Source organism: Manis javanica, chromosome 3 (assembly GCF_040802235.1).
Source record: "Manis javanica isolate MJ-LG chromosome 3, MJ_LKY, whole genome shotgun sequence".
Classification (NCBI taxonomy): domain Eukaryota; kingdom Metazoa; phylum Chordata; class Mammalia; order Pholidota; family Manidae; genus Manis; species Manis javanica.
Window position 1 is genome coordinate 7,921,627 of NC_133158.1, and position 23,200 is coordinate 7,944,826.

The 23,200-nt window shown below is 37.7% G+C and overlaps 1 protein-coding gene and 1 long non-coding RNA gene across 8 annotated transcripts in view; one reads left to right on the forward strand and one right to left on the reverse strand.

Moving 5' to 3' along the window:
- The window catches only part of CFAP20DC (CFAP20 domain containing), a 201,382-nt gene extending 190,484 nt beyond the window's left edge, over positions 1-10,898 (reverse strand). For 3 of the 7 annotated variants that reach the window (XM_037019233.2, XM_037019234.2, XM_037019231.2), the window contains exons 1-3: positions 10,519-10,897; positions 8,116-8,205; positions 6,330-6,423 (exon numbers count right to left, since the gene is read on the reverse strand). In XM_037019233.2, coding sequence (XP_036875128.2) covers positions 6,330-6,423; positions 8,116-8,205; positions 10,519-10,539 — 205 coding nt within the window. In that variant the 5' untranslated portion in view covers positions 10,540-10,897. Of the gene's footprint in view, positions 1-6,329; positions 6,424-8,115; positions 8,206-10,518 lie in introns of all 7 variants that reach the window. The other 4 variants (XM_037019232.2, XM_037019236.2, XM_037019235.2 and 1 more) reach the window with 3 other exon arrangements.
- A 148-nt stretch (positions 10,899-11,046) lies between these two features.
- LOC140848130 (uncharacterized) overlaps positions 11,047-23,200 on the forward strand; it is a 132,716-nt gene continuing 120,562 nt past the window's right edge. Inside the window, exons 1-2 of the long non-coding RNA XR_012128674.1 lie at positions 11,047-11,207; positions 12,436-12,531. This is a non-coding gene — a long non-coding RNA (uncharacterized lncRNA). The remainder of the gene's footprint in view (positions 11,208-12,435; positions 12,532-23,200) is intronic.

Below are 23,200 nucleotides of genomic sequence, written 5' to 3' on the forward strand. Positions count from 1 at the left end.
AACTTACGAACTGCTCCGGAGAGCCATCTATCTGTAGAGTAAGCAATATAGTCGAAATAGGGGGTAACAGGCTTTGGCCTTAGAAAATTCTCTAGGAATCAAATTCCACCATATCCACGGGAAAAGTCAAGGAGGGAACGAGAGTTCAGGACTACAAAAATGAGATCCCAAAATGAGGCCAATTTAAATAAACCAGTGTTAATCAATCTCTCTTGTATCTTCCACTGATTGGCCTTAAGGTATCTTCCAATTGGACAATGGGCTCTGTAAATAGAGCTGAGAGAGAGCACCAGGATAAACGAAATCAGTCTTTACAAAAGGTTTCTAATTTATGTCACAAATCTCACTGCATCAGCAATGTTCTCTTTAAATACAAAGAGCTACACATATAGGGCATTTTTGTATGAACATTTTTAGATATGAAAGATGCCTGCCCTCAAAAAAAGAAAGCTTTGTAATTCAACTTTCTCACATACAGAAGCTCTAGTTTCTAAAAGGCTTCACTCCTAAGATTAAAAAAGTATGACAATACCGTATGGTGATGATCTGACAAAGAAAAAAGTACTTTAATAACATTTGACACTCACTGATACTGTGTGTCAAATGCTAAATAAACTCTATAGTGATATTTTTTCTGGTGACCTGGTAAATTTAAACTGACTCTTCATGTGTACATTATATTTAAAATCACTCTAACCAAAAAATGCCTATTAAATACATAAATTCATAAAAATTTAGGCTTTTACTGAAATATGCAGGTTTCTGCAGTTTTATAATCTGTTCTCTCCCTGAGACAAATTACCTCTATTTTTAAGGGATCAGGTCCTTTTTCCTTTGACTATTTTAAAACACATTTAACTGATCAAACACCATTAGATTTTTAAACAGTGGTTTATAGCTGCTTCATTACAGCAAATTACAGTTGTACACCTCATATACATTTTATAAATGTTACATTATCCAAAGAGTCTGGACTGGACCAAAGAAGAGTCATCCTTTACAAGCGCCCTCATAAATGAGGACTAAAGCTATTTCCTGGTTCCTTCCACAGCCCTGGCACAAAGAGCGCCCTCTTTCACTTTAACACAGAAAGAAAGCTTTGCCTTCCTTAGGAGTTACTCCACACCCCTTTGGCAAATCAGAAAACCTGTCTGGGTCCTTTTACTTTTCCTGTGTAAAATTAGGTTACTAATTTAGATTTCAACTTCACAGGATTATTTGTATGGATTAAATTAGACCTATCATTCAATATAATTTATTGGGCATCTGCTATGAGCAAGACTCAAAATTGAATTTTTGTCATAAGACAGGCATGGTCTCTGCCCTCCAGGAACTTACATTCTAGTTCTGTGAAGGAGAACATCAGCACGCTGTGAAAGCATATAATCTTGGGTCTATGGGGGGGAGAGGATGATGAGTAAAGGTGTTCTTGCAGAAATAACATTGGAATTCAGCTGGGAAGAATAAGCAGGGATTGACTGGGCAACGAAGAAGGGGATAGGAGAGAGGGACACACATTACAGGGAGAGGGAATACCCATCATGGGATGAAAAAGGCCATAGTAGATTGTATGAAATTAAAGGCCTAGTGGACTGGTGGAAGAGACAGAGGGGAAAAACAAAGGAGGTACATCTGGCACATAGCCAGGAATGCAATCATTCAGGGCAATGAAGGCCATATAAAGGACACAGGTCATCCTGAAACCAATGGGAGCCACTTAGACAATTCATTCATTTATTCAACAAAGATTTACTGAAGGTCTACTATGTGCCAGGCACTGTTTAGGCAAACAAAATAGACTAAATTTCTCTGCTGGTGCAGCTTACTTTCTGATGACAGTGAGAAAAACAAAAACAAAAAATAAATAGTACATTAAATGGACATAAGTACTATGGGGAAAGGTAGCGCAAGGTAAATGGGATCAAGAATGCAGAAGGGTCAGATCAGAGTGGGCTCCTGTCGAGATGACATTTTTAGTAAAGGACTGAAGAAGGAGAGAATAAGCCATGTGGCTATTTGAGAGAAGAATACTCTAGGCAGAGGGTACAGCTTGTACACAGGTGTTAAGGTGACAGGGTATCAGGTCATGTCTGAAAACAGCAAGGAGACACGTATGGTTACAGCAGAGTGAACCAGGGTAAGAGGAGATCTGTCGGAGTTATGAGGGCACCGGATACCGCAGGGTCCCTCTGATCTTTGGTCTGTACTCTGAGCTGGGCACTTTCAGCATAGGAGTGTCTTACACTTGAAAGTATCATTCTAGCTGCTCAAATGACAACAGACCGTAGGGGAGGTGTGTCAGAAACAGGCAGGACAATCAGAAGAAAAGAGTAACATCCCAAGGATATGTTAATGATGGCTGGGACCAAGATGGAAGCACTGGAGGTGGCCAGCAGTTGTCAAACTTTGAGTCTAACCAACAAGATCTTCCTGGTGGAATGAATGCAAAGAAGAAAAAAACAGACTGATTTAAGAGTTTTTGATCTGAGCAACTGAAAAGACAAGTCATTAACAACTGGGATAGGGCTATCTGTAGGAGGAGGTGGGGGAGAGGAATTTCTAGTAAAGCTGTCCAAGTAGAAATGCCAAATAAGCAACTAAATATACAACTGTGGAGTCTGGGAGAGAAGTCTGAGCTGGAAACGGAAGCTGGTGTAAGACAGAGATGGTATTTAAAGCCATGAGACTAGAGCCAATAATCAGGGGAGTAAAAGAAGATAAAGGGTCAAGGACTAGATCCAGGGGCACTGCAATGTTAAGCTGGGTTGGGGAGAAGAACAAGAACCATGAAAGGAAACTAAGAAGGGAGATGGTGCAGTAGAAAGAAAAGCAGGAGTATGGGAATCCTGGAAGATGTGTGAAGAGAATATTACCAAGGAGAGGGTGCTGACTTGTCAAATGCTGCTATGTTAAACAGATGGGGGCTAAAAACTGGCCACTGGATTCACTAGTGTTCTTGACAAGACACTATAGTAGAGTGGTGAGGTCAAAGCCATTGAAGGGCTTTAAACAGAGGAAGTCATAATGAGACTCATTTAAAAAAAAATACAAAAGAGAGGGAGGGAGAAAGTTTGGGGCGGACCTTATAAAGATGAGTTCATTCTCCCAGGCAGGGGCAACTTAGATCAACACAAGGCTTTGGGGATGCTGATCCAGGGAGACACCCAACAGGATTCAGATGTCACAGGCAGAGAAAACAACGGTTTCAAACTTGAGCCTCAAACAGAAGGTCCTGGGGCAGATCATTCAAATGCTACTGTGTGAAAGAGCTGTTTCTCACAGGGGCACCTCTACATAACATGTTCCAGAGTGAAGAGCACCGCAGATTAATTTATTCAGCTAACAAATGATTTACTCAAGTGTCATTACCAAGAACAGCTGGTTACAAAGAAATTATAACCCAAATTGTTCCAGTTTCTTAATGCAGTAAATTCAACAAGATTATTAAACACCAACTGTACACGATACACTAAGTTAGGGGCTACAAGGTAGATGGTGCAAGATTCCTGCACTGACTGGAGAAATGCACAAACTGATAATCACTATCACACTTTCCTTTATCTGGTAAGTTGCTGCATTAAAAAATAATTGACATATTTAGAGATATTCAAATATAACTCAGAAACATTACTATTTAAAATGAAATGTTAAATACTTAATTTCATTCTTAAACTTTTTTCCTAAGTACCTAATATAGTAGGAAACACGAATTGGTACCTAATGTCAAGTTTGCATAAATAAAGTGGATGTTTACTCTTAAAATAGGAATACATAATGTAATGGAACTAGATTTACAAATGTTAATTGAAAGGCAATTCTCTATTCAAGACATGCCATTTAATTTAAATTAGGCCATAACAACTTCACTTAGAAGGTTATTTTATAAAGCTAAAAATAACTGTAAAGTTCTGTTATGAAAAATGACAAACTATCTTAAAGGTATTAGTACAGCGCAGGCAATATAAACTGTTTCGTTTGTTACAGTGCTGCCGTACTTCAGAAAAACCAGATTAATTTTTAATTACAGGGCATTTGTATAAGAAATACATTAAGATATTATTCTGTTTCTTTCAATTAAAACTATCATCTTTCCATTTAAAAAGCAATTATAACTCATTAAATTTATTTTATTTAAAAAAAACATTACAGAAAAGTAGGAAAGGGCAGCTTGTCTTTAGTTACTGAGCCTTTGGTAGAGGAGAAATCTTTCTCAGAGCCAAATGAAAAAGGTTTGTAGAAGTGGTTTGATTTTGGATTTTGTCACTGACATGATCATGTGCATGGATGCTGAGGGCATTACATGGAAGTACAGGCCAACAATGAGAAAAAAAAACAAAAGAATACTGGCTTTGAACAAAGACATATATTTGCGAATCAAATGTATCTATCCCACAAGGTCAATATCCTTAAAAGATGGTACATCCCCTAAAGAATAACCTACAGCTTCAGATATGTTTCCCTGGCTCATCTTAGTTCACCTCATTTATAAATTTTCATGGAAATGAAAAAAAACCTTTGCTATTAAAAAAAGGAACACACAGGAACTATGAAGAAATCATGATTTTAAACTGGTAATAAATTAATAAAAGTTATTTTAATAATGATTATCCCTTCCTTTGAAGTGCAGGCTCTTACTATAGAAAGAAACACTAGCAACCAATTTTAAAATTAATCATCTTCCATGTGTGATTTCTAGGCTTGCTTTTATGTCTTAGAAGTCTAAAATATGCAAATATAGTAGTTGAAATGGTACGTACAGTAGAGAGCCTACGAAAATTTAGAAAACTGAATTAAAATGAGAAAATCTTATACCAAGAACTGTCTTTCCACAGTACCTGGTACACAGTAGGTATTTTATTAATGTTCTTGATGAATGAAGGAAGGAATAAGTAAATCATGATTATAAAAAAATTTAGCTACTTCTATAAGATATGGAAGCTACCTAAACATCCATCAATAGATGAATGGATAAAGAAAAAGTGGAACATATACACAATGGAATATTATTCAGCCATAAAAAGAAATCCTGCCATTCACAACAGCATGTATGGATCTAGAAGGTATGCTCAGTGAAATAAGCCAGGCAGGAGAAAGACAAATACTATATGATTTCACTTATCTGTGGACTAAAAACAAAGCAAAACAGAAAGAACAAAACAGCAGCAGACTCACAGACACTGAGAAATGACTTGTGGTTACCAAGGCGAAGGGGGAAAAAGAGGCACAATAATTCACTATCATATATAAGCTGGTCATCGGGATGGTAGTACAGCATGGGGAATATAGTCAATGACTCTGGAACATCTTTCTACATTGATAGTAAATGCACTAAAGGGGGTGAGGATTTAATAATATGGATAACTGTTGAACCACTATGTTGTTTATTTGAAACCAACATAAGACTGTATATAAATAATACTTCAATTAAAAATAAATTGGCTACTTCTATTTCTTAAATCATCTGAAATTTACAGTTAAAACTTTGGGCAAAGATGATGAAAATCTGATTAATCATTTTGAAAAACTGTATTTCTTAAATGACATTAGGTTACTAAAAGCCTAATCTGGCAGCCTTGAATTTTAACCCCAGTTCTGCCAATAAGTGGGCAGATTTGAAGTGGGCAGATTATGACCTAAAGCTGATCATAAACTTTGGGGATCTCTCAGGGTTCCTTCCACTTTAGAATGCTGATTCTAATTTCCAAAGTAAGTAAGAATTAAAATCTACTCTTTGGGATTTAAAAAAAACATATATCCATATCTATACTTACTAGATATTAATATTTCTAAAGATACACAAGTGTTGGTATGTCACTAAAGAATGCTTTCTATAGTATTGTACAAAAATTTTTTCTCACAAATTAATTTCCTATAATTTAGGAACTCCTGAGTTTATTTCAAAGCTTAGCCTTAAATACCTGATATCTTGAGGAGGAACTAACTTCAGTGCACTCATCTGTAAAAGAGCTACTGTGAGGATTAAATGTAAAATGCTTAGAAAGTAATAGGCACTAAGTGCTTAACAAATCCTGTTATTATTAAAATTAATGGCTATGAAATAATCTTCTAAACCTTCTTAAAAATGCTACTAGATTTCTAATAAACAGTGAAGCAGACTGTAGAGAAATAAAGCATGGGTAAGGTTACTTTCTAAATAAAAAAAAAAAACTGTCGCTTTACATCAACAGATGCCAATAACAGTCAAACTAATGCCTGTGTGTAAGATTGTAAGACTTACAAGTATAGCTTTAAGCATCAAATGTTAAGCTTATTCGTTAAAAATTATTCTTTAAAAAATATTACTTATTAAAAATGTCAATCTCACTTACGGATTTGCTTATTCTCCTTTGGTAACTGAATTTTATTTGTTTGACTGCTGCCTTCCAGGACAAACACAAAGCTTTTAACTTCTTTATCAAACTCCTAGAGAACAAAAATGAACACAGTGGTAGCTGAAGCACATTTTATTTGGCTTCTGTTAGAAAACTGGAATTACAAACCCACAGGAAAATGTCCCAGATTCAAATGACTTAAAAGTAAGCTCAGGCCTTGATGATACTCTTACCCTGAGATTTGTTGGAAACTGGAGTATAAAAGCCACAGTAACACCCTTGACAAATCTTCTATGATCAAGACACTCTCTTCTTCCAGACAATAAGAAGTTATCCATGATTTCAGGGACTCCCAAGTTACTAATTTAGAGTTTCCAGTCTAGTTCCCCTTTCTCTCCTTTCATCTATGTATTTCTAACAGCACAGGCTGAATATCACTCCCTGTTACAGAAATTATCTAACCTATGCTCTCTCCAGTCTGGAAGTTCCTTGGTTCCGGGCTACGGCCCACTTAGAATTAATCACTGCCTTATTTTACTAGTGCTCCATCTTGAAGTTCTATATATTGTTTACTTAAAAGCAGTGCAAAGTAAAGTGTTACAATTAAGGTGTCCTAAAAAACTAAGGTGGGAGAAACAGAAACAAAAGAAACCTGGAAATGAAAAACCTCTTACACGTGAGAGTCCAATTTCCATGAGTCAAAGTGGAAGGTAAACTGTTATTTTTTTTTATTGCAAGAGAATTCCTAAATTTGAGTATAAAGACCCCTTCTTCACATTAAAGTATGTCACGGATCCTCCCAGTCTTCCTTTCTGTATGTGGTAAGAAATGCATCGTTAACTAATGGCTGCTACAAATTAAGTGGAATCTAAAATAAAATCAACAGCTAACCAAAATCTTCAACATGGTCCATAAACCCCTGCATAGTCTAGCCCTTGCCCACGTTTTCAAACCTCAGTCTCCCACCTTGCACTCTCTCTTCTCTCTGCATCCTAACCTTACTAGCCTTCTTGCAGTTCCTAAAACATTCCAAGCTCTCTCCTGACCCAAGGACTTTGTATATGCTTTTCCCTTTGCCTGAAACACTCTTCTCTCCATCAGCCCCACTAGTGCATACTTAACTCTTAGAGATCAAATGTCATTTCCTGGGGGAGCAAGGGCATTCGAAGTCTTGACTGAGCAGTGATTAAAATTATGTAACTATGGATCTGGGCTGGAGAGGGAAAGAAGTGAAGGCAGAGAAAATACATAAATAAAATGAAAAACAGGGGAAAGTAGAATGATCAAAGGCCTCAGGGTGTCAATTAGGTTGAAAAACAAATCCAGTGGGAGTAACTGAGCTAGCAGCTCTAAGAACTGAAGACTGGGGTCAGAGACGGAGATCTGAATGTCTTAGTAATTTCAGAAGCCCTGCAGTTGTAGGTGATAAGGTACAGGGTGTGACAGAGGGAATGGGTACAGAAGTAAAGTAGGAGAGGCCATTAGGGGTGAAGAAGTCAAGAAACTGAGAAGCCTAAGGTTTGAAGAGACTTTTCACAGATACTGAAGTCCCCTAAAACAATGGCAGGACTTGGCATACAGAGAAGGGTTATGAGCTCTGGGCCAAAGTCTTAAAGGACTGGGAAGTGATGTATGAGAAGGCTTGCAGCCAACAATGTCAGGAAAGAGTGTTAGAGTGAACGAACAGGAAAAACAGTTCTGCAATCCTCTCAAGCCCTTTCTGTTACAACCTCGATTCTCATTCCTTTCCAGGACTTAGATGGCTCTAATTTCTAACACTTACTTTCCAAATCACAGATGGAGTGCCAAGTATCTTCCATTTTGCTCCAGGATTTTTCCCCTGAGCACTAAAGATTTCAACAAATGCACCTCCCTAGAAAACAAAAACGAAATATTTAAATTCAAGTGCAAGACACTGCTAAGGAGGAAATGCTATCCACCACATGGTCTATTCACTGTCCCAGGCATCTTGTGAGCTAAATCTGGGAGGAAACATTATCCCTGTTATTACTCCTCCTTTATACCTTGATTGCACCTAAGCCACAGCCGTTCTGATTTGGGTCACCTTGGATTAATGGTTGACGGATTTGTTTTAAAGCATGATAAACGTTAAACAGATTGTGCAATATAAATCTTAGTCTCTCAATATGGAGTTCCCTTACTTGGCATGTACAGACCATGCTTATAAAACATTCTATTCAACCCTAATGAAGGGGTTAAAATACAACTCTTAAGCCAGGCTAAGAAATTCTGATAATTATTTCTGGTTATAAGCTTTCTAGTCATACTGACCTGACCTCCAATACCAACTTTGACATTTATTAACTATCTTGATTTTCCATCTGTAAAATGGGTTGTAGGATTACATGGCATTGTAAACATAAGCTATCAAACATACTACCTTGCATTAGGGAAAGACTCTATAACTCCGGCAAAGTATTTTTTTCTTAATGGCAAATTGAATAGTTTAGTACTGATTAATAAAAAAGCTTAGGAAGGAGTGGGGGTGGGGTAGGAGGGTGTGATTCTTATTCTGAGCATTATTCTGAATGAGATCTTTTTATATATTTAATACAAATTAATTTGCAGATCTATAAAATCTGTACAAGAAAGAAAATCATTTCTACAGACATGCTAGGTGTTTCCCTACTGTATACCTGAGAAGAAAATGGGAGGACATGCTTATGTAAAAACACTAAAAACATTACTAAATATCTGTAAGCCTTAATTTTAAAAGAGAGGATTCAGCAAGATGATTCTCTCTGAGGAAGAGTTAATTACAAGAAATTGAGAACCTTGAAATGAAGACTTAACATGGTTTTCTTTTATGGCTTGTTTGAATTATAAGCAGCACATGAGCAAAAGTGTCTGATTTTTGTAAAGACTTTGCAGCTTTTAATTTTTCTCAGTAATATAATGATGTTTTACTTCTGAGTTTTAACATGTAATCACTCTAAGACATCTAATTTCTTCTTCCTCAGCATTACGCTCATACTGTGCATGGACAGAATTACTATAGCTTCTTGGGTTGGGTCATATAGGACTATGATCTTTAAATATGGCAGCCTTTTATTTTAAGAGAAAAATGATTTATCTATTGAGATAGAAAACTCTCCTCCAATCTGTTTCTGCTTCCTCCACGTTGCCCACAGTGGACACATGTTTTATAAAAGTATATTTTACCTATGTTAAGTGAGAGAAACTAAAATTGTTCTCACACATTTAATAATATCAAATAAAGAAATGACATCATTTGGTAGTATTTGGTTAAAAAGGAGCAACAAAGAAGTGACCCGTGGAGGACTGTTTTGGGGCACAGGGACAAAACTGTTTATCATATTAACAGCGGGACTATATGGTAGACAGTTTGTAAGTAGAGAAGGTAACCTCAGGTAAAGGTAGGACGGGAGGGAAGGAGACAAAGCAGCAAGGGAGACGCCCAGCGAGGTAAGAAAAGTGGGCCATGGGCTGGAGACTCTAGGGGAGTCAAGGTGACTCAGGAAAATCCAGAAGCAGTTTCTCCCAGTGTCTTCTTTGGACCATCTGCATCAGAATCAACTGGGGGAAGCTGTTCAAAGGTAAATTAACCAGCCCCACCTACAAAGATTCTGATTTACTGGATCTGGAGTGAGGGTCAATAAATCTGCATTTTTTCAAGTACCCCAAGTGATGCTATGTACCCCATGGTTTGAGAATCACTGACTCCCTAGTTTTGGGGGAAAACGGGACAGTACACGGCCAAAATGCTTTTCTTTCTTGGTTTAACCCATTCAGGCTTTCACTTATTCCCTGTCTTTTTAAACAGCATATGAGACACCACTGTGCATCTAATCGTGGGAATCCAAAGCGCTGGTTAAAACTCTAGATTTAGGGGCCCTGCCCTCAAGATTCTGATTCTGGAGATCTGGTGGGAACTGCAGATCAGCACTTCAATCAGAATCACCGGCAATCCCTACTCTTCGAAAAGCACTTAACTGGAAGTTGCAAAAGCCGAATCAGATGCCCAGACCTTGGTTGCCTTCTTTTTCTTCTTTCTCTTTACCACTCACCCACTAATTCCTTCTCACCCCGAAAAAGCCCGTCAAGGCTGGGGTAGTGGGGAAGCACTGTCCTGGGCCCGAACGCGAGCTACCTCACCCACGGGGAGAACACTATTATGAACAGGTTGAGAGCCGTTTCGGGTTACCTGGTACTCATTTTTGAACATTCCCGCAAGAGGCCCGGGGCTTGGGGGGACACGGAGCTCAGGGCCTCCAGCGTGTAGCGCGACTCTGATGGCTGGAGATCGGCGGGCGGGAACCCTGAGCCCGACGGCCGGGGCAGGGCTTCGTGCTGGGCCCCGACTCGGTCAGGCTCTTCTCGGGCCCTGGTCAGCTGCACCTCAGGTCCGCTACCTGCACCACTGCAGCCCCCGTCCAAGGGGTGCCCGGGAGTGGGAGGGCGCCGCTGCCGGGGCTGGCTCCGGGCGGGCCCTGGGGAGCTGCTTATGCGTAACCAACAACCGCCCCTCGCCCGGGAAAGGCGGGCGCACTCCCACCGCCGCCCCGCCCCCGAAGCCGACTGGAAGGGGCGGGGCCGAACGGCGCCAATGTTCCTGCCGCACCCATTGGCTCCCACGAAGCGCCTGCGCGTTGTGCTCTGTGGGCTTATCGCTGAGATGCACGTAAGGTTACGCGGTGACGTACGCGTTGCCCCGGTAACCGAGGATCTTTTAGGGAGGTCGTGGACCGCGTAACTTGTGACCCGCGCGCTCCTTACCCGGTGGCCTGTGTCAGAAAAAAAGCTTCAACTTATCCTGGTTTAAGAGCTGCCTCAGAGGCTGGACTCTTCTAGAGAACCTGTCACGTTGCTCTTCGTTGTAAGCCCTGATAACTGGTAGGTTGCTGAGGGAGACTCATGGAATCATGGAATCATGGAACCCTCACTTGGCCTTTGGTTCGATGGCTCCCAAACTTGGGTTCGTCGAGACAGGGTCACTTAGACCCATTCGTTGTTTCCTTAGGCCCAGGGAAGTAAAAGTATTTACTCATGATCACTGCACACGTTAGAAAGCCAAGGATTTTGCTCAAAATAGTAACTACATAACATATGGAGCCAGGCACTTTAACTACTCGGTTACTTCATTTATTTTCAATGTCAGAACCACTCTTACGAGGCAGGCATTATCATTAGTTTTTGGCAAAAGAGCTGTGGCTCTGAAAAGTAAAATACCTTGATGAAAATCACAGCCAATAAGTGAGGGAACTGGTTTGGAGCTCTTGTGTAATGCTGTGTTCAAGGCTGAGTCTGGTCAGTGGCATAGGGTTATTAATAATCTGGTTCCACTCAGGGAGCCCCTGCTATAGGCCAGGTGGTTCACAGGTTCACACTAAGAGTTAGTCTTGTTCAGTTGAGAATATTGAGGTTCAGAGTTGATTTCCAGAGTTTACTCCAAGATGCAGTGTTGACTTTCAGTTATGGCTGCTCTTGATATTTTAATGCACCCCAAAGTCTCAAACATTTTGTGTCCCTACAATATTCCAAGCACTCCGGATCGTGTACAGTATGAGAAAATGAATGCTCTCTGGACCTGCTTTTCATTAGGGCTAAGGAGACATATAAGGAATAAACTTATTTCAACTAGATCTAATACCAGATGTGCCCAACGTAGAGGCGGGGCTGTCACATAACTGTAAATTGCAGTATGATACCTAGAATCCAGAATTCCTGATTTCTAGAACTGAAACCTAGTTCAACAACAGTTTTGGGCAAGGCTCTGTGCTGGAGACTTTGGGAAATATGGTCAATAGACAGGATCTCTGTCTTACAAGACTTGCTATCTATTGGGGGACATTTATCCATTCATTAATTTTACAGATAATTTCTAGGAATGCAATATATTGTAGACACTATGCTAAGAGCCAGGACAAGCCTCCATTTTCATGGAGCTTATGTATTGGGTGAGACACAATAAATAAGTGAACAAATTATTACAACTGTGATAAATGCCATGAATCCAGCAATAGGGAATGACTGTGGAAGGGTGTATCAGTTTCCTGTTGCTATTGTAACAAATTACCACAAACTGAGTGGCTTAAAACAACAGAAATTTATTCTGTCTCAGTTCTGGAGGCCTGAAGTCTAAAATCAAGGTGTCAGCAAGGGTGGCGCCCCCTTTGGAAGACCTGTCCTCACTCTGAAGAAAGCAAGCTGCTGTGTTGTGAGTAGGCCCCAGGGAGGTCCATGTGGGAAGGAACTGATAGATCTGGTCAACAGTTAGTGAGGACCTGAGGCCTGTCAATATCCACCCAAGTGGGCTTGCAAGTGAATCCTTCCCTGGTCAAACATGGAGGTCACTGCATCCCTGGTCAACGCCTTGATTGCAGCCTTATGACTAAGCCTGAGTCAGAGGCACCCAACTAATTATGGTTCCTGACCCACCAAAATTATGAGATACTTATTGTAAACTGCTAGGTTTAGGGTAATTTTTTACACAGAAATAAATAACTAATATACTCCCCATACCCAATCCATCACCCAAATCTGTTCATTTTATCTAAATACTTCTAAAATCTCTCTGCCTTCCCTCCACTGTAGTCTATACTCTGATTTACCAATGATCTGTTCCCTAAACTACTATAATTACCTCCTAATTCACCCATCATGTTGGCCCCCTTCCAAATCTATCTCCACATTGCCATCAATGTCTTTGTGAAACACAAAACTAGCCTATCAGTTCCCTGCTTCTAACCCTTTGGGACTATAGAATCTGTCTTCTTCTCCAGTTTCATTGTATATTATGCAGCCCCCTTCCTTTTAGTCACATTGAGTTTTCTTTTAGTTCTTCAAATTCAACATGTTTGCTTCCGCCATAGAGCCTTTGTGCTGTTTGCTTGCTTGGATTACTTTTGCTCCCTTTGTTTAAGGCCTACTTATCATGTAAATACAGAGTTTAGATCAAGGTCTCCTTTCTCAGGGATTCCTCTGATCTCCCTGACTTGATCAGATACCCCTATTTATAGGTTCTTGTAGTATCTTAGCACTCAGCATTACTGAAATAATTATTGAAATGTTTTTGTTGTTGTTATCATTAATCTACAATTACATGCAGAACATTATGTTTATTAGGCTTCCCCCTTCACCAAGTCCCCCCCACAATCCCCATTACAGTCACTGTCCATCAGTGTAGTAAGATGCTATAGAATCACTACTTGTCTTCTCTGTGTTGTACAGCCCTCCCCATGTCCCCCTACCCCAACTTTATACATGCTAATCGTAATGCCCCCTTCTTTCTCCCTGCCCTTATCCCTCCCTTCCCACCCACCCTCCCCAATCCCTTTCCCTTCGGTAACTGTTAGTCCATTTTTGGGTTCTGTGATTCTGCTGCTGTTTTGTTCCTTCAGTTTTTCTTTGTTCTTATACTCCACAGATGAGTGAAATCATTTGGTACTTGTCTTTCTCTGCCTGGCTTATTTTACTGAGCATATAATTATTGAAATTTTATGTGTATTTATAATATTGGCCATCTCTGTTGGACTGTAGGTTTCAAGAGAGTGGGGACCATGTCTGTTTTGTTTGTGGTATACTAGTTCAACCTTGTACCTGGCATGACAGAATAGCAATTGAATGAATGGGTGAAAGAGAGAGGGAGGGGATGAAGGACGAATATATTCTTAAAAGACATCCACAGGCTTTGGTGTTGAGAAAACAAGACGAAAGCAATTGAAAATACATTAAGGTAAAAGGGTGAATTAATAACCTCAATTTATTGATGGTAAAAACTAGGTTCAGAGTTGAAATAATTAATCACAGTATAACAGAGAGTGGTATAAGACCTGTCCAGGCAATGGGCAATTCTAAAAGCTGCCCAGCTGAAACCAAAGTTGTTCTGTCTATGGTGAAAACTACCCTTAATACTGACAATGGAGGCTCTAAAGCAAAACAAGAATGTGCCCTACTTTAGCACTATGAGCTCAAAACCAGATAAAGGAAGAGATTCCATTTTATAATATCAAGTGCTCTTGTTTGATTTGTGTGAATGCAGAGTATTACCAAAAACTTGGATTTGGCTATGGCTTCAAAAATGGCTACCAAAATTCATCACTCTCCCCCCTCCAAAAAAGCCATCCTGCCCAAACATTTTTGCTTAAGCCAAGTTACTGATGTACATTATAAAAAACAGTGAAAGTTTCTGTAATTGGTACAATTTTTAAAGAAGTTGGTACATTTAATAATTGCATTAAGTTGCTTAACTTAGTTTGACAACATTAAGAATTAGTCATTTTATAAGCTTTAAAGTGCTTGTCTTTGTTCTATAAGGAAAGTAATTTGGTGGTACATTAATGTTATTAAAGGATATTATTGGATGGTATTTAAAATGGAATAGACTAGAAACAGTTTTTAAAGAGTGGTGGAGTCTTTATATGCCAATGTCATCATTCGGGTTACATGATACAATCATCAGTTTGACAAGAAATAGTATTCCTTTGAACTAAGAGTATACAGTACTTACCACAATATAGGTGTAATTTATATTTTGGTTGCAGTTCATAATTGAATTATTTGGCATAATAGGAATGAAAAATATATTGGTTTGATGATTAGAATTTGTTTTGTTGCATAATAACCTAGAAATGTTTAATACTTGGAGGTTTATTTTATTATTTTTCCACCTTATGGAATAATTTTATGAATGGCAATAATGTCAAGTTGGTAGAATAATTTTAAAAATTTGCCTATTTTATAGATTCAAGTAAGTTAGGAAAAATTAGTGCCACCTGAGTCATCCATTTGCCTTCTGATTTGACAGTAGTCATGTCTCCTTTTTTAGAAAGGTGTGGTATGGGGAAATTTTTTGAGGGTTTTAATGTTTGTAGAGTTTTCTCTTCAAATGTTTTCTGTCTCTCTGTCTCTCTGTCTCTCTCTCTGGTCCATGAGATTCTACCGAGACTATTTCCTGCCTTACTTTTAGATGGACAAATACTTCAAAATTCATGCATAAACTTGGCATTTCCAAAACCAGGTGCTACCTGAAGATACTTTCAGGGAAAAAAAACAGTTCCAGTAGTTGAATATTTAGGTATGAATGCTTCTCTAAATAAAACAGTTCTGTATCATGAGTACTTAGGCTTAGAAAAATGAACATATTTGTAAAATTAATATTTGAAAATATTAAATGGGGTAGTTGATGTTTAATACTAGTTTGTTTGTATATGACATAAATTATCTTCTTTTGTCAGAAAAAGTTGTTAGGTCTAATCAGAAAAGTTTTTCTTATGTAACTATCCCTAACCTAAAGCCAGTTAGTGTTCATTTGTGATAAGAAGGCTATAGAAAACTGAATATTCACATGCAAAAGAATAAAGTTGGGTGAATTTATGTTATATTAAAAAATTAACTCAAAATGGATCAAAGACCTAAACATAAAACTTAAAATTATAAAACATTTGGAAGAAACCATGGAAATACTTCATGACATTGGATTTGACAATGATTCCTTGGGTATGACAGTAAAAACACAGGCAACGAAAGTAAAACAAAGATGAATTAGACTAAATCAAAATTTAAAACTTATGTGCATTAAAGGACACAATCAACTGAGTGAATAGACAACCTATGGAATGGGATAAGATTTTTGCAAATCATATATCTGATAATGTATATATTCAGACTATACAAGGAACTTCTATAACTCAACAACAACAAAAAAGAACCCAACTAAAAAGTGGGCAAAGGACTTGAATAGATATTTCTCCAAAGAAGATGTACAGGTGGCCAATAAGCAAATGAAAAGTTGTTCAACATCATTAATCACTATGCAAATGCTGGTGGACAGTGACTGCAATGGGGTGTGGGAGGCACTTAATATAGTTGAATGTAATAATCGCAGTGTTGCTCCTGTGAAACCTTTGTAAGATTGTATATCAATGATGCCTTAATTAAAAACAAAAACCAAGGAACACACATGCAATGTGCCAAAACACATCAAGGAGGTGTATCTTGAGTTTGTCGCCAGTTTAGGAGGATCACAAGATGAGACCAAAGTACTTCAATTTCTCTTTTGATGCTGTTATTTCTGTCTTCGGTGGACAGATTCCTTGGTAACCAGAGTGCCTCTGTCATTTAGGAACCATAAATGTGTACAGAGACTGATGCTGTCTAAAGATACTGAAAAATGAAAGTTACAGAGAAAAATGCTACCAGGGTACCATTTTATCCTTCCAGAGTTTTGCCAGCTGCTACCATTCTCAAAGTCTGCTTAGGTCTTCATTTTGTTTATTTCTTTATTATTCATATACTTTCATGTGGTTGTTTTGACTCTAAATTTCTCTAAAGTCATTTTCCAGGACCCAGATACTGTGTCACAATAAGCATTTGTGTGTTTTCTGGATTGAAATATTTCTCTCTGAAGTAAGTTTATGGAGATAACCATTTTAAAAACAAAGCATTGTGTTTCTGGAGAAAAAATTAACTTCAGTGGTTCTTTAGAGAGTTTATAATAGTTAATACTCCTTTTAAAGTCTTCTGCTTGAGATACATTTGGTCTCATTTACTCATTCATAGACCTAGGCATTCATTCAAATATTTATTAAGCATCTGCTCTTTCCAAGCAATAAGCTAGATGCTGGGAATATATCATGAATTTCACAGGAGGAAAGGAAAAAATAAAACAAGGAAGCAGAGTAGTTTCATGAGATAGGAAGTTACATGAGAACTTGTGGCCAAAGGACCTTTTGCAGACAGGCTGATTAGAGAAGCCTTTGTAGGGAGGTGATAGGTGACTCAAGATCTGAACGATGAGAAGAAACCAGCCACATGAGGATCTGTGGAAAGAGCATTTCAAGCAAAGAGACTATGAAAGAAAAGACCTCTGGGAGAGATTGAGCCTAGAGTGTTTTTGAGAATACAGAATCCGGTGTGGTGGGAATGTGATGATGCAGGAACCATGTTAAGTATTTTGTAGCTTATAGTGAGTAGAGTGGACTTTAGTCTAACTGCAACAGAAAGGCACTGTAAGGTTTTTAAGCAGGGTGGTAACATAATCTGATTTGTATCGTAGGTAGATCGGTTTGGTTATTAAATGGAAGATGGAATGGCAGAGAGAGATGGAGTGCCAAGTTTAAACAGAAAAGCCAATTGAAAAGCTTCGCAATAGTCAGGAGGTGAGATGGTATCTTGGACCACAATAGTAGCAATAGAGACAGAAAACACTGAGTAGATTTGAGATTTTTTTAAAATTTAGCATTAATAGTATTTGTAATGGGAAGGTGGAAGGTGAAAAGATTACATAAATCAAATAGGACTTTTGGTGTTTCATCTTAAGAACTGGGAGGATGGTGATAATTATACACTGAGATGGGGAAAATCAGGGAAGAAACAAGTTCGGGCAAAAAAAATAAAAAATTTTTCTGTTTTGAATAAGTCAAATTTGTGAATCTATTCCTAGTAGAATATCAAGTAGGCAGTGGTACATTAAAATGTAGAGCTCAGAGGAAAGGTCGTATATTTGGACACATATAGAAGGCATTTAAACCCATAATTTCAATCTCTGGATGCGATTACTAGGGAAGAGAAAGGGGCTTGGCTCTGAATTCTGGGGTTTGCCAATATTTAAAAGATAGTTGAGGAAAAGCAAAAGAGGACACAGGAGTGAAGAGGGTTGAATGGAGACCCTGCTGCCTGGGAACTTCATCTCCAGCCAAGGGTTCTTCTGCTCAGTTCACCTGGGATCACCATGAGAGGCAATACTGGAACCTGAGAGAAAAGGAAAAATGTTTATTACACTTATGAAAATATCTTTCCATATTTTGAACTAAGTGGGAAAAGTTATTAAAAGCTCTACGGTAAAAAAACCTGAGTATATATACAACTCTGTGGTGTTAATTTTGTTCGCATACAATTGTCAACTCTCATAAATCTGCCTAGTATCAAGACTTGATGGGCAAGTATAGGGCTGATTGGAAATGACTGTTCCCATCCTATAGTAACAGAGTGCTATAAACAAATGAACAATGACCTATTTTCATTTAACATTTATGATATTTTGTTTGCATCATGGAGTTTTTGCATTAATTTTGATTCTTTAAAGATTACATTAAAGTATTAGTTATCTTGATTACCAAAATTTTTTTTGGCACCCCTTGAAATTTTTGTTATCTACAAAGTACCTCATTTTCCTCACCTCAACCCTGGCCCTGGACCCAAGAAAAAAATTTCGCCATTTTTAAAGAAAAGCTGGCAATCCAGATTTTGATGTAAAACCTCACATTTTCAATGTTGGCTAGTTATTAAAAAAATTTAAGAACATAACGTTGGCCAAATAAAGCATTAGGAATTTTACCATAAAGCATCCTAGTATCATGGGAAGTTCATGAAACTGGCTGTTGAAGAACTTGAGTTCTAGTCTCAGTTTTAATCTAACCAAATAGCACTTTAACTTTCCTGGGCTTTGTTTTTCATGTTATTAAAAGTATACTTCAATGACCCAGTGCCAAGCATGATAATTAGAATTTTATGAAATACTAGCATTGATTATATTCTATGGATCTGAAGTATAAAGGTTACATTGAACCATATGAAATTACTGATCCTTGGCTCTTTGGAATCTACAAAAATATTAATTTCATGTTCAGCCTAATAGTTTTGTTTCACTCTTGAGCTTGAGAGCAGTGAACCAGGCAGTGCTCTGCTGAGCCATAGTAGAGCCGGAGGCAAAAGGAAAATGTGTTCCATTATGTTGGCCAGAAACCGCACGCCAGAGGACAAGGGCACTGATGGCTGACGGGAACAGGATAATGGCTGGCATTCTTTTCTGCACAGCAGGAACTAATTTGATCTAAGCTTCTGTTACAGGGGTTTCCACCGAGGCGTTTATTCTCTATACAGGCCCCCAAGATGCTCATGTCTGAGTTCATTTAGGGTTTCTAACTTGGATCTGAGTGATTTATATGTATGGAGATCTTACGCTTTCATTGTTGGTCAAATAATACAACTTTGAAATAAACAGCTCAAGTTCAAGGTGAAAATAAATGAATAGCTCTCTATCAACGCTTGTATGTTCATCTTTATCCAGAACAGTTAACTTGAGTTTAGCATTAACCAAGCATAAAATGTAGCTATGCACCAACTTTTTCCAATCTGAGCTCAACTACTCATGCATACCAGGTGTAGGGTACTTACAATGATTAGGTCATTAGTTTAAAGGAGGCCTTACAGTAATCCACATTGTAGTTTATTTCCTACTTCCTTAGGCAATTAATTTTAAGCTACATGTAATGCATGCAATCCAGATGTACATTGATTTCTGGCTGGGTCATGTCATCAAGTTCAATTCAATTCTTTAGTTCTTAAAAAGCATGAGAGTCCTACACTTTTCATGTAAGTGCAGTATTTTGTGCTTAAACAGTTTTGTAGAATACATGGATAAAATTGTATAATTTCCTCATATACCTAATTTTATCAAAAGATTTTTAATTCAATTCAAGAAACATAATAGGTGTTCCATACATATATCTTGAATGAATGAACATCCATTGAATCCTTACTACATGCATGATGTTGTGATATCAAAATACATTTCTAAAAACCCTTCCCTGGTAGGACAGCATGGGAATACTGAAGTATGTAGGGCAGCAGCAGTGGTGGTCATTTTTATCCTGTCTGTTTTGCAGAGTGGTTTTAGCCCTTTATCCGAGAATCTTAGTCTTAAGCCTGGTCTTCCTAGCCCTCGTCACTAGTCTTAGAACTCTGCGAGCTTCCCAATATCCTTTTAATGAACTGCTTCTTCTGATTAACTGGCTAAAATTAGTCTCTGTTGCTTGCAACTAAAAAGCCTTTATTCAAGGAGAACTCCCAATACAAGGGAAACACCCTTTTTATAAATAGGATATTTTTGCAATGAACCTGGGGGGAGTATACCTAAGGAGTAAATCAAGATGAAGAGTTTTGAAATAATTGGGGCACAAAAGATTTTTCCCTGAGGCTTTCTGAAAGGAAATGAGACCATCTCTGTAGGGCACCTAATGTGGCAATAGAGTCCATCAACCCTATTGTTTATGGACACATTAAGTGAGTGGGCAAACTAATTTTATTCACTTACTGGCATCATTATATGAATTTTAAAATAATGATTCTGATTCATCATTAGCTTTTTTTTGTGATTTTTTTTATTAAGGTATGATTGATATACTCTCTTATGAAGGTTTTGCATGAAAAAACAATGTGGTTACTACATTTACCCATATTATCAAGTCCCCATCCATACCCCAATGCAGTCACTGTCCATCAGTGCAGCAAGATGCCAGAGATCCACTATGTGCCTTCTCTGTGCTACACTGTTCACTGTTCTCCTTGTGATCCCCCACACCATGTGTACTAAACATAATACCCCTCAATCCCCTTCTGCCTTCCTCCCCACCTGCCCTCCCACACCCTCCCCTTTGGTAACCACTGGTTCATTCTTGGAGTCTCTGAGTCTGCTGCTATTTTGTTCCTTCAGTTTTACTTCATTGTTATACTCCACAAATTAGGGAAATCATTTGGCATTTATCTTTCTCTGCCTGGCTTATTTCACTGAGCATAATGTCCTCCAGCTCCATCCATGTTGTTGCAAATGGTAGGATTTGTTTCTTTCTTATGGCCGAATAGTATTCCATTGTATGTATGTACCACATCTTCTTTATCCATTCATTTACTGATGGACACTTAGGTTGCTTCCATATCTTGGCTATTGTAAAAAGTGCTACGATGAACATAGGGGTGCATATGTCTTTTTGAATCTGAGAACTTGTATTCTTTGGGTAAATTCCAAGGAGTGGGATTCCAGGGTCAAATGGTATTTCTGTTTTTAGTGTTTTGAGGAACCTCCATATTGCTTTCCACAATGGTTGAACTAGCTTACATTCCCACTGGCAGTGTACGAGGGTTCCCCTTTCTCCACATTCTCACCAGCATTTGTTGTTCTTAGTCTTTTCAATGCTGGCCATCCTGACTGGCGTAAGGTGATATCTCATTGTGGTTTTAATTTGCATTTCCCTGATGATTAGTGATGTGGAGCATCTTTTCATGTGCCTGTTGGCCATCTGAATTTCTTCTTTGGAGAACTGTCTGTTCAGCTCCTCTGCCCATTTTTTAATTGGGTTATTTGCTTTTTGGGTGTTGAGGCATGTAAGTTCTTTATATATTTTGGATGTTAACCCCTTGTCAGATATGTCATTTACAAATATATTCTCCCATACTGTAAGATGCCTTTTTGTTCTGTTGATAGTGTCCTTTGCTGTACAGAAACTTTTTAGTTTGATGTAGTCCCATGAGTTCATTTTTGCTTTTGTTTCCCTTGCTCGAATCATCAATAGCTTTTTAATTATGTTCCCCCATTTTCTATGATAGTGAAATTTGTAACATCTTAGATTTAGAAAGATTTCAGTGAGAAATTGTTTAAGATAAAAAGTCCATGAATTGATTACAACAGGTTATTTGTAAGATTCATTTGCATGGCATAATTCATTCCTCAAAATTGCCAGATAAATCGCTATTGCTGTAGTTCTAGATATCTGATTCATTCTTTTTGGTATACATTCAGTAGTAAATTTTTGCTAGTAGCTGTATACAAAGTTTTCATGGATGGTTAGTTTATCTAATAGAGAAGAAACTTATTCTGACTTCATTGAGACAGTTTTCTTTCTTGTGAAGATAAAACTGAACTAAACACATTTGTAAATATAAAGTTATTTATAAAAATAGTTATAATTTATTTAAATATTAATTTCTTTACAGTATTTTCCTATAGGTATAGCTTCAAAATGTTTATGTTTTAAAGCATCCATTAAAAATGTTAATGTCCCAAGCAAGTCTTCAGAGATATCAATTCCAGTATCTCCTTATTAGTCAGTATTCAGCATTGATAGGATATCAGATCTGGCTGTCAGGAATTTTGTAGAAAAAATTAATCACTGGATGACAGCATCATTGGACTAAATAAGTGACTTTTAGGACTCTTCAGTAATTGAGATTCTGTGAGCATTTGTGATGTACGGTTATAGTTACCAAATTAGAACTCATATTTTAACAAATGCTCTTTGTATGATTTTAATTCCATCTCAAATTTTTAAAACTGCATAAAATTTTAGTAATGTAGTTTTATTCCTTATGGAAATTACTTTCATTAAAAGAATAGAGTTAAATGAATTGAGACTTCCAGAAAATTATCTAATCATTTATAGATTCCTAGTTAAGTATCAGACTGTATTTTTAAAGAAAAACAGCTTTTTCAACAAATACTTGCTTTTAATCTTTTGGTCTTCATTTAAATTGAATATATATTATAAATTATATCTATATTCTTTTGGTATTCATTTAAATTGAAAATATATATTTAATATATATAAAATGAATATGTATATGTACTATATAGATAGATATAATCTCTAGAACATCTTTCAAGTTCATTTGTTTCTCTCGTCTCTCCTGTAATATACTCCTAATTCAAACAACTAGCATGCCTTACCTGGGCTACTTACTTAGCCGCCTACTGTTCTTCCTGCTTCCACTTTTACCTCTCCAAGCCATTCTTTAGTAGCAGCCAGAGTAAACTTTTAAAACTGTCTGTCATATATCATTCCTTTCCTTAAAATCTTTCTATGGCTTCCCTCTGCCCTTAGTATAAAATCCTTATTCAGTAATATAGCCAACAAAGTCTTCTGAGGTCTCACATGTGCTCATATCTTCAGCTTCATCTCTATTACCCCTAGTCTCTGTTTTTCTCTCTGCATTTTTTTCGGGTAACAGTAATACAGAATTATAATTCACAGACCATACACGTCGCCATTTAAAGTGTACCATTCAATGAATTTTAGTAAATTCAGAGAATTGTGCAACCTTCACCATAATAA